This window comes from Labrus bergylta, chromosome 4 (genome assembly GCF_963930695.1).
Source record: "Labrus bergylta chromosome 4, fLabBer1.1, whole genome shotgun sequence".
In the NCBI taxonomy this organism is placed as follows: Eukaryota; Metazoa; Chordata; class Actinopteri; order Labriformes; family Labridae; genus Labrus; species Labrus bergylta.
Genome location: NC_089198.1, coordinates 5507703 through 5525808, shown reverse-complemented (window position 1 = coordinate 5525808; position 18106 = coordinate 5507703). Strand labels below are relative to the sequence as shown.

General features: G+C 39.9%; 2 protein-coding genes across 2 annotated transcripts in view; both read right to left on the bottom strand.

The window, feature by feature from the left end:
• LOC136178932 (NLR family CARD domain-containing protein 3-like) overlaps positions 1 to 3107 on the bottom strand; it is a 31034-nt gene extending 27927 nt beyond the window's left edge. Inside the window, exon 1 of the mRNA XM_065953380.1 lies at positions 2977 to 3107. Within this exon, the coding sequence (XP_065809452.1) occupies positions 2977 to 3107 (131 nt within the window). The remainder of the gene's footprint in view (positions 1 to 2976) is intronic.
• Positions 3108 to 11626: 8519 nt separating this feature from the next.
• Positions 11627 to 17617, bottom strand: LOC110002050 (tripartite motif-containing protein 16-like). Its single transcript, XM_020657673.3, has one exon. The coding sequence runs from the start codon at positions 15504 to 15506 to the stop codon at positions 13833 to 13835; it is 1674 nt and encodes a 557-aa protein (XP_020513329.2). The 5' UTR covers positions 15507 to 17617; the 3' UTR covers positions 11627 to 13832.
• Positions 17618 to 18106: the final 489 nt, after the last annotated feature.

Below are 18106 nucleotides of genomic sequence, written 5' to 3'. Positions count from 1 at the left end.
GTAATAAAATTCCAGGCCACCAACTTTAGAAAAAACATAATTAGGAATCATATTCCATAGAGATGTTGGGTTATTTAAAAATGTCTCAGCCTGTTCACTTTGAATGTTAAGAGCTGTGAAGTCTAAAAAGTTCAAGACCCCACATTGACTTGTGTTTATTGTCATGTTCTTTTTAACATAATGTATTTTGTTTTTCCACAGAAAGTTAAACAACATATAATCAAATCTTTTGATTACATTTTAGTCAACATCCAAAGATAGAGCCGGATTAGTGAGTCTGGAAATGCCCTCAGCTTTTGAGAGAAAGGTCCTTCGTCTCAGAGATAAATCTCTTTGTAAACAAGAGTTTTATCAACGATGGGATTCAAATTTAAGGTGCACCTTATATTTTGCTCCTTGGTGATAACTACTCCCAGGTATGTGACCTGGTGATTCACTGGATTATTACAAATATGGGGAACATTACAATCTTTAACAGCCATAAATTCAAAGTGTTTAATATTTAGGTTGAGACCTGAGACCTTTGAAAAGTTATTAATCAGCTTTATAGAGAGCTGTGTCACGACCTGCACACTGAGCATGTGCAGGAGCTGTGTCACGACCTGCACACTGAGCATGTGCAGGAGCTGTCTCATGACCTGCACACTGAGCATGTGCAGGAGCTGTGTCATGAGTTAAAAAAATAAGTACCGTAATATCTGAAATATAAGTTGCACTGGTATAAGACGCGCTGTGTTTTTGAAGGTCTCTCAGAGAGAAAATAAAGTTTACACTGTCTTCCTGCGTGACAGTTTTTATTGTGTTCAGCGAAGTCCAAAACCTGCAGTTACTGTTCAGCTCTGTCACCCTTTTAGTCTGTTTTCTCTTTGTGGAGTCTGCTCTCCTACCAGCTACAGTACGGTAGTCGAGCTCTCAGCCTGCAGGGAAAGTTGTGAAGCAGAGACTCCTAGCTTGCGAGCTCTCTGCCCGACTCTGCTTGTTTCTCTTTAACTTTAATAAAGGACTCTTTCAATCAAAAGAGCGTTCAACAAGGTTTATTTATGGAACAATATCCTACAGTTTTCTGTAAATTCATTATTTTGACCTCTTGAGGGAAAAGTTTTGAAAACGTAGCGCAGCCAGACTGGTCTGTGTCGCTGTCTTTCCCAGAACAGCGTGCAATCAGCTCTTAATACACTGAGGGCCTGATTTACTAAAGTCCCAAGTAAAGAGTACTAAACTGTGTGTTCACTCCAAAAAATTGCACGTTTGGTGAGTGTGTGATTTTCGGGTGATCGACTAAGAAAGTTTGCGTGAATGACACCAGGTGCAAACCTTGTGGAGGCGGTACTATTTAAGTTGGGTTTTTGTGTGTTCTACTGGTTTACGTCATGGAGAGTTTGGACGGAAAGCAGGACGACGGCAAGCGCAAAATAGGTCTCAGTGGAAGAGGTAAATGAACGTACAGTATTTTTGAGTTCTAGCAGATAAAACTGAATATTACAAAAATAAAATTTGGCTTATAAGAAAACCTCTGCATTAAACAGGGCCTCTGTTTTCTTCATCTTTTGAAGATGAATTGTCATACATTGTGCAGGAGGTGTGAGCTGTGTCCTCTGTGGCGCTCAGGCGCGACACTCTGCACATTGTTGAGCACCAGACAGCTGGCCAGCGCTGTGTCTGATCGGACATAAACGCTCTTCCTAAGAGTTATCTAAGACGGGGGTACAAGCAGTGGTGAGGTCCCCCCAGTCAAGCGTAGCAGCAGCGGGCTTTAGAGGGAGGAGACAAGCGCACTATGGAGAGGAGCGCACCAGAGGACACGAGCTGGGGGAGAGACGCACAACCCCAGAAAAAGGAAATCCCAAGTTTAAAATAAAATGTTGGTGAGAAGAGGGAAATATGAAGAAATAAACGTCAGTGTTGAAATTCTTTAGAATGCAGAGGCTGTGAATGTTCAGTTTTGTTTAAATAGGCAACAATATAGTTTAATCATGGTGTTTCCTGCTGTCATTCCAAACTTATTAACATGTGTGGGGAATAACGTGATCTGTATGTCTTCTTTTGTTGTGTCTATGTCTCCTCCTAACTTCAATAACAGCAGTCTGTTGTGTGTAACACTGGTCTCCTGGGTTAGCACCTTCTTTTCAAAGGTGTTAAATTCAGACACCGTCACAATCACCTCAGTTTTTGTCTGCTTGGTAAATCACAATGCGTGTACTAACTTAACTTGTTTTCATTTTCTCCTTTCTAGGACAGAAACGCCCCATATTGAATATTCATTAAGTCAAACGTACTAAATGGACAATGCGTGTTGTTTTGTTCATATGAAAGATTCAGTCCTCACAGCACGCCGTTAGTAGATCAGTTAACACATTTTTTGTGGGTGGTATCAAGTTTGCACACGTTTTAAGACACACAAACCTTTAGTAAATCAGGCCCAATGAATGGGGATGGTTTTTTAATCGCGTCCGGCCGCACCCAGTGATGGTGACTTCTGCACCCGCGGTAATGATGGTTCATGTGTCAACATTTTATACTGGTATATTAGTAAGACCCAGCCAACTTGTAAATGCATCTTACACCGGATTTTATGGTACTTCAGTAAAAATAAAAAGATCTCATTGTGTAGTCATGTTAGAAAACATTAAAAAAGACAAACAAAGAGTGGACACAACAGAAAACATGATTCAAAGAAAACGATCACAGCAGATCTCACTAAACTTCAGGATCAGTTTAAAAGACTACTTCCTGCAGAATCACAGAGAAGACGACTAGATACACAACCAAAGAGTCAATACTGAAATCATATTATCTTATCTATAAACATATAATACATATATATAATCCTTAGTATGTTGTTATGAGTTCAGTGACTTTCTCTGTATGATCACTGTGTGCAGGTTGATGATTAAAAACAAGAAAATCAACACATTATGGAGTTCAGGACTCTTTCTTTTAGTTTGACAGTTTGGTGATTAAAAAAAGTTCTCTTACTGTGGATCTGAGGGTCCTGGTTCATTACTGAAGTTTAGAGGTTCACCTTTAGACAAGTCACTCTTCATAGAGAGACAGCTGGACAGAGGAGACTCTGCTCTGTCCTCCTCTTTGTCTCCTCCATCACTCATCTTGTGATCTCCAGATTGATCAGAGGACAATAAAAGACGTTCATGCAGGTAAAACAACCTGAGGACAAAATAACAAACAGGTGAGATACAAGCAGGAAAAATGTGAAAGACGGAGATGGTCAAGTGTCCACATCTCATTACCTGATGTGATCCTTCATTTGATTTTGTCTTCCTTCCTGTCTGCGTAAGTACCTGATGCAGCACCTCAGTGCAGTTTGTTTTGATCCTAACATGATTTGTCCGTCTGATCTGCCCTGAATAATGCCAATAACAAGACATTGAGTCTTAAACTTTAAACATTAAACTAACATGTTAGTATTTAACAGCAACCATGACCTTTAGGACATTTGGACAACTAGAAGTGTATAAAACAGGGTTGGAAATCAGCACTCGTCACATACGGATGTCTTTTTGCAGTGGCGGGTAAATTTGCTCAACCTACCGACCACAGTGGCAGAGCGAGGGTCACAATGGTGCTCTATATGCTGGAATGGCTTTGCTTGGTGTAACATGATTAACAGAGCACAGACTAGCATCTCTTTAACAGCGGGTCAACCAGCTTCAGGTGTGTTTAAACTGACGCCTCGCTGTCTCAAGTCCAACATGATGAAAAGAAGAGCGCTGTGGCGTTGATTTGGGCTCAAAGGAGCAGCTGTAAATACTATAACTTCAGACATTTGTCTTGGGCTCAAAGTGCTGCACACATTCAGCGGCCTCACAGTAGAATCCATAAAAACAATAGAAAAACACATCGACATGTCAACAGAAAAGTACAGACCCATGTATAAAACACAACATATATTGCACATTACCCATATAGAGAAAAAGATATCAAAATATAAAAGCATGTAAGAACATCATGACGCCATGATGTTTCTGCTGGAAATGTCCAATGATGAAATGGTGAAACAGACAGTGGCTTATCTTAGAATTTATTGGGCCGAGGTCAGACAACAGCAACAGAACACAAATGGCTGACAAACTTTTCATGTTAACGGTCCTGTTATATTCTGTTAGCTGGTACAGCCTACAAATTCTTTCACCATTTGGGAAGACTTCTAAAAGGCTAGAGAGGTGACATTACCTTCACTTGAAACTGTCAGATATCTACATTGAAGTCATTTAAGCTCACAACATACACTCGGCTCCTCTCCAAAAATAGATCTGCTGCTCTGAGAGTCTTACACAAACTGTTACATCCACACAGACCTAAACCAATGACCCTTAGATGGTCGACAGATTTAAAATGATATATCCACTAAATGATTCAAGTGAATGATTATGTGAAAATAAATACTAACAGGCACAACCCGTACAGCAGGCTTAGATTTAAACTGAACAGAGATTACAGTACCACGCTGACATCCAGCTGAAATACAAAACTAATGTAGTTCAGCTTCCTGGGCGCTAAAACGCCCTCGGTGTCAGCTGTTTTTAGTCACTGCACTCAAACGCTATCAGTCGAAAGACGTTCAACTTTGAGAACAGCGCCACGCTGATCAATGTCACTTCTCCCTCACCGACCAATCAAACTCAAGAAGGGGCGGGACTTCTGATATCAGATTTGTCAATAACAAAGCGATGGCGGAGGAGACGCTGGTCTGACTCGTCTTTTGGAGGGAACAGTTTGCAGGTGTAGAGCTGCTGCTGACATCAGGACATGACTCCTTTACATCGTCCTCATGTTTTCTTGGTGATATTTATTTGATTTAAAGAAAATATGAAACACATGGAGCTAAAACACACCTTACGGACATTACAGAGGAAAGCACAAGTTCACTTTTGTAATCTAGCAACAAGGAGCGCTGGTGAGAAGCGCTCTGAAACAAAGGTTGTGAACACGATATAACACGCATTCTATTTCAAGCTCTTCACACTAAAAGTTCCTGGTTTAAATAGCATTGCTTTTATTGTGAAGCAGCTACATTAGAAAATGGGATATTTTTCAACAGAAGCAAATGACTGTAACTCAGACGTTTGAAATACAAACGCAGAGGAAAGGAACCTGACAGATTCAGTTAGAAGCTCCAACGTCCTGAGGAGAAAACACACAGTGACTTAAAAATATCTTTCTAAATGAAACTCAGTTTCCAGCAGAAACCTTTATGACTGTGATGACTCTCCTCATATAAGCTCATATTCTTTTAAAACAATATATCCATTATCTTACCTCTCAGTCCAGGTTTCAGGTCAGCTTCATCAGCCTTTGAGGACATAGCCCAAAAATAATAAACTAAAACAAACTTTTTTCTGTTTCTGAGTGAGACAAACAGCATGTCTGTATTTTATTTAATAGTTGATCGTCTATTTCTTGAAGACTATAAGCCTTGATTATTATGTTACACGTCATTGCATTGTGCTGCCAGTTAAAATAAAGTGGCAGGTAAGAAATGTAAGACTGGTACCCGCCAAGCACCAAATGCAGGTAGATTATCCGTTTGGCAAGTTAATTTCCAGTGGTGTAGTTGAGGGTATATGCAGGTCAGGTGTACAGGTATACCCACTTATTTTTCAGTCTGCATAGGGTATCCTCACTTCCCTCTGATTCACACCAGTTATTGATTGACATCATTCAGCAGTATGCAGCAATTTTTGTTCCCAGGGTTGGTGAAGGGATGATCCTCCCTACTGCCTAAAAAGTGTAAGACTGGTAGATTTTTGAATCCACCAGTCACAGGGGCACGTAGGTGAAAAAGTTCATCACCAACCGTGGTATAAAACAAAGTCCTTCATGCCTGTAGGGTTAAAACCTTCTCATAAAACAGACCTCATTCAGTCACAACATTTTACTAGGTTGCAGTATTTTGTTGTGACTGCTTGAAGAGGTGGAGAAAATATTTCCTATAAAATTTAAAAGTGAGTCATTCTCTGGACTTCATTTAACGTGAGAGAAAACCATTAACGCTGACTTTGAGCTCAGACCGCAGGAGTCCTGACAAACAGGAAACAATACGAGAGAAACTCAAGAGTTAGGATTAAAGATCAGCCGAGGACAAAGTGGACAAAGTCCCAAAACATATCAGATAGCTTGGTGTGTGTGTGAGAGTGTGAGAGTGTGTGTGTGTGTGTGTGTTTGTGTGTGTGTGTGTGGTTGTGTCTCACAGACACACACAATGATAAAAGTCTGTAAGAAGCATCAGAAAATAAAGTAGTCTGCTTAGTTGACTTCAGACTTTTCTGGGCATGTCTCTCTCTCTGCTGTTACTCAGGGAACGCGCTGTTAGCATGCTGCATTCAGGGGAGCTCAGACAAGAGAGATGCATTCAGGTGCACTCAGTGTGTGTGGGTGAGTGTGTGTGTGTGTGTGTGTGTGTGTGTGTGTGTGTGTGTGTGTGTGTGTGTGTGTGTGTGTGTGTGAGTGAGTGAGTGTGTGAGTGAGAGTGTGTGTGTGTGTGTGTGTGAGTGAGTGAGTGAGTGTGTGAGTGAGTGAGTGTGTGTGTGTGTGTGTGTGTGTGTGTGTGAGTGTGTACACAAAATGTATTTTGAAAAGAGGAAGTAGTCCACATTCACAGAGCTGATCCAGCTCTGTATGTGATCAGTTTTAAAGTTTTACTCAGCATGAACCTGCTTCATTAACTGATGAACCAGAGGTTTAAACAGTAAAGTCAGAATAATGTTGAATTAAACTCACCCTGTCTCACACATCTTTGGCCTTCTGCTCTGTCCACTCAAAATGGAGTCTAAGCTCTGACTCACAGAACACCTCCCCTTCTTGTTATTTCCTGGAACTGAAACAGTGATGACGTTTGTTAGTTCAGGTTTCTTGGTGATTGTCTCCCTCTGCTGGGTTCAAAGTAAAAAGCATTAATCCAAGCTAACTAGGTTTAGCAAACTAAACAAAGTGAGCTGGGATCATCTTCAGCAATAGTTGTGGTTTTCAGACTATTAGCCCCTATGCTGCTTTGTTTTGGAGTTTGATCCCTTTGTTACTATGGCAACAATAATGCTCACTAAATCCCAGTGACAGTTTGGTTTGTGTAGGGAACATCAGCCCCATATGTACAACCAGTGGCAGATTTAGTCATTTGGGGGCCCTCTGCATCTTTTGGGAAAATGTGGTGTTTCTAAACGGATGGGTCGGGACCCAAAAGTGGGTCTCGGAGACTTTTTCAGTTGGAACCGAATGTTATTCACAAGTAATTAACAAATTGGAAAAGGTTGGATACAATTATTATTTTGATATAAATTCTGCTAGTATAAAACCCAGTGGTTCAGACCATTCACAACATGAATTCTGATTTAAAAAAGAACATAAGCAACATCAATAAAATGTCAAACATTATCTAAAGAAGAATAGAATAAGTTAATCGTATTTTGAAAAACAGAAGTTACCGCAGACTCGCAGAATTATTCTCACACTAACTTCCCCGACCTCCAAAGCTATTCCCTCTACAGTATTCTGTTTACTCCCGTTTCATACACGTGTATCTCATAGTCAGTTTTATGGTAAGACTTCAGCATTTAGCACTTGACGTCATCGCTCTCTCTATCTGTTACTCCTGCTCGCTCTGGAGTCCGAAGCATTTACCATAAAGATCAGAATACGTGGGCACTTCAGATTTAGGGGCGGCTCACTTCACCATGTCAGAGAAATCAGAGACGAACTACAGGACGTCCTGAGAGAGAAATGGACAAACATCTCACAGACAGTGACTGAAGTGGATGTTTTACTGTCACAACCACAGCCCAAGACCAGAGCGGATTTTTTACAATATGCCTGTGACATTACGATTGATCCAAACACAGCACACACACAGATGTCATTATCCAAAGGAAACAGAAAATTCACAGTAATGCAGAGGAAACAGCCTTATCCCAGACACCCGGACAGACTTGTGAGTCGGCGTTAAGTCCTGAGTAAAGAGAGTCTGACTGGACATTGTTACTGGGAGGTGAAGTGGAAAGGAGAAGGAATTTATATCGCAGTGGCCTACAAGAACATCAGCAGAGCAGGCGGCTCAGATAAATGTTGTTTTGGATACAATAAACAATTGTGGGTGTTGGAATGTTTGAAACAGAAATACACGTTCTGGTTCAATCTTTTCACCGAATCCCTCCCAGGTCCTTGGACATCTAGAGTAGGAGTGTACCTGGATCACAGAGCAGGTACTTTATCCTTCTACAGCATCTCCAAGACCATGACGCTCCTCCACAGAGCCGAGGCCGCATTCACTAAGCCTCTTTATGCCAGACTCTGGCTGCGTTATCCTTCTGCTGGACTCAATGCAGAGTTCTGTAAACTGAAATAAGATTGACGTCATTCAAAGGACAATGTGCCAAAGTCTGCTGTTTTTTTTTTTTACTCTTTCAAACTTGTTGCTGAAAGTTGATTGTTGTTGCATCTGCCTCATCTGTCAATCCTACTTCTAGATTGCCTAAAATGTTGACATGTTGTTCTGAAAGGTGCACTCCTTGTGTCCTAGTGTACATTGGGTCATGGAAGCTTTCACTGCTTATGATTCCTTCTGTTTGCCCTGTATGTCCTGTAAATAGTTGAGTGAGGCTCTTCTTTCAACATAGATATTAGTATTTGACTATTTAAACCTGTACTCATTTGTTTGAATTAGTTCATTTGTCTGTTTGTATCCAAATATGGATGAAGGAAATCTGTCCACAAAATCATTGAACTTGGGGGACAAGCTGATGTTTGACATGAATAAACAAACAAGAACAAAATACTTGATCCTTGTCTTCAATGCGTGGAGTCATCCTGGGCTGATGGAAAATGTGAAACCAACATGAATGTAGGACTGAGGCAAATTTCCTGCTTAAATGTCCAACCTGTAAGATATCGGCTTAATAGGATTAAAAGTATCCTTAAAAGTATTATCGTATCTTAAATGATAAAATTACTTTACTCTATCATCAGATAAGTACCTTGAATGAGTGTAGGTAATAAACACTGGCTGAGTCTTCTTTAAAAAGCTCTTCATGGTTTAGTTCCTTCTTATTTATGTTCAAACCTCCAAAGAACCAGGAGCCACTATTCCTTGTGTTCCTGTGATGTTTTTAAACTGTCTGTTCCTCGTGTCTGCACCGAGCTCGGAGAAAGGAGCGTTCAGTTTTGCTGCCCCCCTCTGCAGGGAACTTTCTCCAGAATGACATGAAACTGGCAGATCTCATTTCACTTGAAGCCTCTGGCTCGATTTCTAAAAGAGAAAAAACACGAGACCATTGGACAGAGCCTCCGTTTTTTTTAATTGTAATCTTATTGTTGGTGAACTGTTTCTTAATCAAGTTTATTATAGTGTGTGCTGCTGTTGCCCTCTTGGCCAGGTCACCCTCGTGAAAGAGATCTTTATCTCAATGGGTTCATTAGCTGGTTAAATAAAGGTCAAATTCAGGACAATATCTTTGATGCAGAAATAGCTGCACAATGTATTAAGTTACCGAATAACTACACTTTTCTAACTTAATGCTACTCACTTTCTCACACTATCAAAGCCATAGTTTCTTGTCCTGAGGTTTTAAATAAGAGACTTTTAGTCTTTATACATTTTCATTGTAGTTACAGCAGATATGTGTAGTGATGTGGATTTCCTTGTTGTTGACATGTTTGATGATGAAGAAATTCTCCGTTGACACTGACTTGCTTACATAATGATCATTTTATTGACAAACAAGTTACAGCATCGCCAGGCTTGCCATGGTTCGACCTGGGAGAGACACAGCCAAAAGTGATCTCTTCCCTTACACACAGAAACTCTGGTATTTATGGACACACCTCACAGGAGAACAACATAGGGACATCTGTTTGTTTTCAGGACACCTCTCTTCATACAACTGCAGGGGTTTCTGTCTTAGTCATATGTATGTCATATGTATGTCATAAACTCAAAGGACAACACAGGTCACAGATACAATCTCTTGTCCAGAAGTCCCTGGGCAACTCTCTGGATACAGGGGCCCCATTGTACACATTCCACTGAGAGGGCTCCTAAATCTCCTTCAGATACTCCTCCTGATGCGCCCATTGTAAACTTATATTACCTCTGTCCTGGTTACATCAGACACTTCAGTAGCTTTGATTATACTTCTAAGTATTACTGAGGAAAAAGATGATGCACCAGCCAGGAGAGAAACAAAAGAAAAGTCAGGGTTTATTGACTGCAAAAATATTGCTTGATGTCATTGTACCATTACTGCACATTTGCTGAACTGTCCCATAAGATTAATCACAGAGAAGATCCCTACTCATACTGAAAAAAACAAGATCTTGAGGTGGAGAACACAAATGACCCATAAAGGTTCAGGCAACGACCGTCAATCCCTGCCCACCATGTCCATCCGCAACAAGAAGGGCCTCAAGCACCCCCCTTTAAGCCCCCACATCCCAGGCCATTATCCACACATCAACTGATAAGAGGTCGTGTACAGGCAGATGAACGGCCCAATCAAGGTCAACGATAGCACAGCCTGAACACACCCTTGTAACACAAAGGAGACATGGGGGAGTTTTTTCCAAATGTTTTTTAATGAGATAGATCACTAGAAGATTCCCAACAACCACCTGCTTTCTCTCAACCAAGGGGCCTGCTTTGCGTAAAGATTCAAACTTCTTTAGCAATTTTTTTAATCTCAGAGTTAACTACACAATTATCAACAATACCACAGGCTGAGAATAAGTCTTGACGTGAGAGATTAGCCTACTATCTCCATGCTTGCTTCTGTAATGTTAGAACAAGTTAGCCGCTAGCCTAGCTTTGATTAACAGTAGCTAACGTTAGCATGCTGCTTTCCATTATTGCAAATGCCACTCGTATAAGCAAGAGCTCCACAGCTACAAGTGGATCACGTCATTGTCACTTTGAATTAAAGTCCAGCACCTTATTGTAACTTAGTAACAAATTGCAGGGCTGTGTTAATAGTAATTATTCTTGTACACAGGAAAGAGGAAGCGTAACAACAGCAGGAAGTTTCTGAAATATCTGGAGCAGTCAGATGAGAGGTTCTTGCAGCACATCAAGAAACAAAGCGATGCTCTGCCTCAAAGGATTGATGCACACTCAGCTCATTTGCCTCATGGTTGCTGTGATGGAAGCCAAATTCAAAACTGACTAGTCCCCCAAAAACGACTGATCCTACTCATGTATATAGTTTTGTTTATTATTTGAAACATTGAATGTTCATTGCACTCTACATTTTTTTCCCCCCCTTTATCGCCCCGGCTTTTCAAATTAATGCCACCATTTTGAATTAACATGGTTGTCTCTGTAATACTGACGCAATAAATGCATCGGCTGTCAGGTACCTTTGAACAGAAGAGGTCAAAGAAAAAGTCCACTCATCCCCTCTGTTAAAGAAGTCAATCAATACTGCTCCTCTGCAAAATAGTCGGCACTTTCTTCACAAATGTTCTGAAGCACAAGGCAGGTCAACGCCATTGTCTTCTCAACTCTTCATGCAGTAATTTCCTTTTAGGAGGCACCTCTGCGGTCTCTTTTATCACATGAAAACTTTACTTTAACAATAAGCTTAGTATGCCACTCTGGAATGAAGACACAAGAAAACAGAAAACATTGTGTTCATGTATGTTTATTCTTATTTATACCTTCTGTCACACATCAAATCTATAAAGTCTGTTGTCCAATAATTTCATGAAAGATTCAACTGATCTGCACAATCAGTTTTTATCAGAATCCAAACTATGTACATCCTTGATGAGATTTCTTGAATTCTTTGTACCTTGCATGAATTCAAATATCAAAATGACAACAATCGAGAAACAAGCACACTCAAACCAAAGCAGACAGGTGTTGAGTTGAGTAATAAAGTCACTTAAAACTAAGAGAAAGGCGGCTCGCACACCGCAGGGATCCAATATTCCAGAAATGTGTTTCACTAGGGGTCTTCATTAGACATCTCAAATTAAACATATCCCTTCCTAATTGATTTCCTTGTTTGCATTAACTTATAATAATCTTGTTGTTTGTTAATTTCATTTGATATATTCTATGTCTTTTTTTAAAATAATGTATCTCTTAATAATAGGCCTAATTCAAAGTAATAGAAACAGTGAATATTATTTTTTAATTAATTCATTAAGTTCAATTTGTCTTCTCTTCTTTTCAATAGAAACATTGGCATTAAGAAGAACACAGATTTTCATACTCAGGGATTTATAACATTTCAAATGATATATACAAATGTCATTGTCATATGTTTTGTTCCATTTTCCCCCTCTTCCACTTTAAGATCCACGACCCCCCTAACACCCTTTGGTGACCCTCCAGCGGGTATGGAACCCCTACTTAAAAAAAACAACATATTTCTAAACAACAACATGTATATATAACCAATACGTTCCTAACATATGTACACAGTGGTGGGAACCAAAATATTTACCAAAAAAGATAAGAAAAGCCTGACGCTTGTCCTCTAAGGACACATTCAGTGTTAGAGACACACCAACTGATATTCAAAGACATCCAGCGTACAGACAAGTTTACATTCCTATGTAGCAACGTGTCCTCATTACCCTCATAATCCACATAATAATCGACATTATCAGCGAGAGTTTCGACCGCTTAAAAAACAAAACAGTAACAAGCACCAAATGTAACTTATTCATGCTTTGAATCTAGAGTTTGTTTATACATACAAGAAAACTCTGTAAAGTTTAAATGACAGATGTGACGGCCCTCCTGCCAGCACGGCCTGCTGTCTGTTTGTTTTGTTTCCCGGTGTTCTGCCACACCTTCGCATACCTGGCCAGTCTCCCAGGTGTCGGCTATAGAAGATTCAACCGTTCACTCTCTCATTCGCTCCCATCCCGAGACGCTGCTTGTAAACAGAAACTGCGACTGCTTGGGGCCCCTCACCAGTATGGGGGCCCCTGAGGGCTCACACAGTGGCGTTTCTAGTGTCTGGGGCCCCGAGGCAAATGTTAATTCAGGGACACTCCCACCAGCGTTCAGCAGAGCCATGAGAGCAAATGCTGTCAGATGGGGCCTCCTTAGGGAGGTTTCCTACTGTCACTGCAACAATTGCACATTTTGGGTTGCTGCTTTGGTTCGAAGTTTGTCAGCCCTCTGGGGCCACCTACTGGTCTGGGGCCACAAGCAGTTGCCTGCTTCGCCTGTCGACAAGCAGCGCCACTTGGCTCACAAACTTAAACTAAAGCAGTGGCCGAAAATGGGCAATGTTTTTAATGACAGTAGGAAACCTCCCTAAGGGGGCCCCATCTGACAGCACTCACAATCGTTGCCCTGCTGAGCATTGCTTGCATTATTGCTGTGAAAACCAACGTTTTTCAACGAAACTCAAAAAAGAAAAATGAAGCGGAATTATCCATCTTTACCGTCTTTAGGAGAGAGGACCCCCCCGCCCCAATTTATTTTTGCCTAGAGCCCCACCAGACTCTAGAGTCGTCACTGCTCCCAGCCTCTCATTATCATGTGGTTGGATGTTTTTGTTGTAGTTTGCTTATGTTAGTTAAGTTTCAAGACCGTACCACAGGGGACACACACTCAGCCGGCCCACTGATTCACTGAAAAAAACACACCTCACTCATTATTATTTTTGGTACTTTGTCATAAACTTTTACACCGTTTAGTTAACCCCTACGTTTACCTGCTGTAGTTTTTTGTCAGGCCTTAAGAGCCGGGTCGTGACGCAGAGATAACCTGTGAGCAATGACTAAAGGCCGAAACAATCATCTCCCAGAAACAGACATGAAGACAAAATACACAAAATTCGACCCATGTCCCCTTAAGTGACCTTCGTCTATTTCAGTTTGCAAAACTCAGCCCAGTATGTGTAAGAAAATTCAAGATGGAGTCCAGCATGTAGAGGCTGAGTGAATGTTGTCTGGACTCTGTGGAGGAGAGTCATGGTTTCAGAGATGCTGTAGAAGGACAGAATACCTGCTCTGTGATCCAGGTACACTCCTATTCTATCGGACCCATTAGCTGATATTTTAGTTTCCACATTGTTGTACCAAAATGAATAACTGTACGTACGGTAACAAAATAACGCCCAAGATTTGTCATTGCGTCCAAAATCACATTCATCTGAGCTCCCTGCTCTGCTGATATTCTTGTAGGCGACTGCGATATAAATTTCTTCCCCAATCCACTCCACCTCCCAGTAACAACGTCCAGTCAGACTCTCTTTACTTAAAACCTGCCACAATTCAGTGAATCGATCTGGGTGACTTGGATAAGACTGTTCACCATTAATTGTGATTTTTTTGTTACCTTCAGATAATACGAGGTCATAGTTTACTGTGTTTGGATCCAGTGTGATGTCACATGAATACTTTAAGAACTCAGCTCTGGTCTTGGGCTCTGGTTCTGACAGTAAAACATTCACTTCAGTCACTGTCTGTGAGATGTTTGTCCATTTCTCTCTCAGGACGTCCTGTAGTTTATCTCTGACTTCTGACACAGCCGTTGTCACATCCTCAAAGTACCTCAGAGGACGGATCTTGATGCTGGATGAGTGTGTAGATTCACTGAGTGGTGACAGTGAGGGGTAGTCGTGTAGAAACTGGTTGTGATCTTCTGTGTCTGAGAGCTTCTCCAGTTCAGCATCTTTCTTCTTCAGCTCAGTGATCTCCTGCTCCAGCTTCTCCTGAAGCTCTCTGACTCGACTCACTTCAGTTTGCTGCTGGGATCTGACCTGCTGCTTCACATCAGAGCGTCTTTTCTCCATGAGACGGATCAGCTCAGTGAAGATCTTCTCACTGTTCCCCACTGTTTTATCAGCGGAGCCGTTGATAGCCTCCACCTCCTGTTGGAGCAGCTTCACACCTTTCTCTCTGTCCTGGATTCTCTGCCTGATGTTTTGTCGACTCACCTCGAGCTCTCTCTGCCTCTCGCTCCTTTCTGCTGCAGCTGAGACTGTGTCATGACCTTTGTGTTCGTCCACAGAGCAGAGATAACAGATAGACTGCTGATCAGTCCGACAGAACATCTTCATCACCTCATCATGACGAGAGCAGACGTTCTCCTGGAGCTTCTTGGAGGGCTCCACCAGCTTGTGTTTTGCATAAGCAGGTTCAAAATGAGGCTGAAGATGTTTCTCACAAAATGAGATCAAACACTGCAGACAGGACTTACAGGCTTTCAGTTTTCTCCCGGTGCAGACATCACAGGCCACATCTTCAGATCCAGCATAGCAGTGATCAGCAGGAGCAGCTTGGAGTCCAGTCTTCTTCAGCTCCTCCACTAAAACTGCTAACATAGTGCTTTTCCCGAGGACAGGCCTTGGTGTGAAGTCCTGCCTACACTGAGGGCAGCTGTAGATTGTCTTCTCATCCTCTTTATCCCAGTGGCTTTTAATACAGCTCATACAGTAACTATGTCCACAGGGAACAGTGACCGGATCCTTCAGGAGATCCAGACAGATCGAACAAGAAAGGGTTTCCTGGCCCAGCTGAACTCCTTTCTGTGCCATTTCTCCTCTCTGTAACAACGACTGTCTGAGTTTCTCTTCCTGAGAAATCAAACTAGCTCCACCTCTGATCTGCACAGCATGTGTTTGTTCAGTGAACGTCAGCTCTTGTTGGTAACACCCATCCTCAAACTAGGTCTAAAGGGGAGGGAACAAGGAAATATAGAGTCCGAGTGGGGCTGGCTGTGTTTGAGAGCAGGAAGAAGAGGGAGGGGTTAACAAGCTCTGGTTAATTCCAGGAAGAGGAGCGGTGTGAGAGAGATATTGCTGGTTGCAGCTTAGTATGCTAAGGGCTAAGATGCAGCAGTGTATTCATGACATAATAATAAGTCTTTCACCATGTTTCTAGCTTCTGATTCTCTACAGGGCTATGCATCGTAGTGTCTATCATGCCCTCCCCTGCAGCAATATTCCGATTGAGCCATAAACCTTTATTTTGATCAAGTCGCAGTTACTGATCATTTCTATTGGCTAAGGTAGAGTTTTAACAATATAAAATACAGATTATAATAGTGGGTGTAAATCATTTAACTGATTTTGCAGTTTAAAAGACACAGGCCTGTTGAAAATTAAAATATTTATGTTGAAACAAACCCTTAGTTGCAATACCAAGGGTTGCCACTTGGCAAATTTGGAATTAAGACTGAACAGCAGTGACCTATTCAGGTTTAAATGTCACATATTTTTCAACACTCATATGTCCTAGTCTGTCTAAGCCCCTATGGAGTCCATCCTCTCCATCGTTTGCCTGCTCCAGTTTTCAGAAAACGTGAGCTCAAACAGGCTGTTGGAGATTTTCCCTTCATGACATCACAAAGGGCAGTAACCCCTCCCCCAGGTAGGTGACACTCCCACAGCTAGGTGTAAGTTCTGCCTTTTGGGTCTGCCTTCTCACCGTAAACAATAGAACATGGAGCAAGAAAGCCACCCAAGCCAAGACCGAGGTTCTCATACAAGAAGTGCGTGCGGATTTACGGTACTAGCCTGTAAGTATATCTTGCTACTGTTTGATAGAATGTCCATACAATGTACATCCCTGCAGATATTGTTTATTTTTTTATGACCAACATTTTTATTGTTTTCAAATGTTTTACAACACTACAATACCAGACAATAAATAATATAGAACAAAACCCAACAAAGGAAACACTCTTGCAGATATTATTTATAACAGATTGCACCATAACGTCGAGCTGTGTGCTAATCTGTGTCACCGTTGTCTCATGTTTAGCAGCTTTACTGGGTGCAGAAAGAAAATGATCTTGTGCACACAAGATTTTATATATGTTATATGCACAAGATAATAGTATTATGTACACACGAGCCAAGCAGGGAAAGAGAGGGAACACTTCTAAGTACAAAAAAAAGAGTTACAAAAACATTGCCTACTTAAAGTGGCACAAGTACCTAGGTACTTGATAATTATCTTGTGCCCACATGATTTTTTTTTTTTTTTTTTTTTTACTTTTTGGGACTTAAGGGGCTCCGTTCAATTTGTTTTCCTTGTCATGACAATTTTGATTGACTTCCCCTTTAATTACCCTGCATGTATGAGGGACAAAAAATTACATATTTTATATATAAATAAATAAATGTTGGGAGAAATGCATACAATAATGTATAAATAAATAAATAAATAAATAAATGAATCAATAAATATATAAATAAATATATAAATGCTGAAAACAATACGTCAATGAATAAATAATAAATACACTTTGTTAATGAAAAAGGCTATTTATATATTTGTACATGTATTTATTCATTTATTAGCATATTTCTACAGTTATATATGTATCAATGCATACATTTCCACATTAATTGAGTTATTAATTTATTTCCGTATTTTTACATTTACACATCTATTTATTTCTGTGTCCAGGTCGTAAGAGGAAAAGTATATATGTAAATTTGCTTCTGTCTGTTTTTCAAAATTGACCAGTCCTACTTCCGTAATGTTAGGACGGCCCACTTAATTTACATATTTACTTTTCCTTGTACAACATGGACACAGAAATACATAAAGGAATATATGAATATATTCATTTATATATTAATTTTTATATGAATTGTTGCATTTATTTATATATATATTTATTTATACATTATTGTATGCATTTCTCCCAACATTTATTTATTCATTCATTCATTTATTTATTTATTCATTCATTCATTTAGTTATTTATTTATTTATTATTCATTCATTTATTAATTTAGTTAGTTATTTATTCATTTAGTTAGTTAGTTAGTTAGTTGGTTAGTTATTTTTCATTCATTTATTTATTTATTCATTTTTTATTTTTATTTATTTAATCATTTATTTATGTATTTAGTTAGTTAGTTATTCATTTATTTATTCATTTATTGATGTATTTAGTTATTTGTTTATTTATTCATTATGTATTTAGCAAGTTAGTTATTTATTTAGTTAGTTAGTTAGTTAGTTATTAATTTATTTATGTATTTAGTTAGTTAGTTAGTTATTTATTTATTTATTTATGTATTTATTTATTCATTTATTTATGTATTTAGCTAGTTAGTTAGTTAGTTAGTTATTTTTTATTCATTTATTCATTTTTATTTTGTTTATTTATTCATTTATT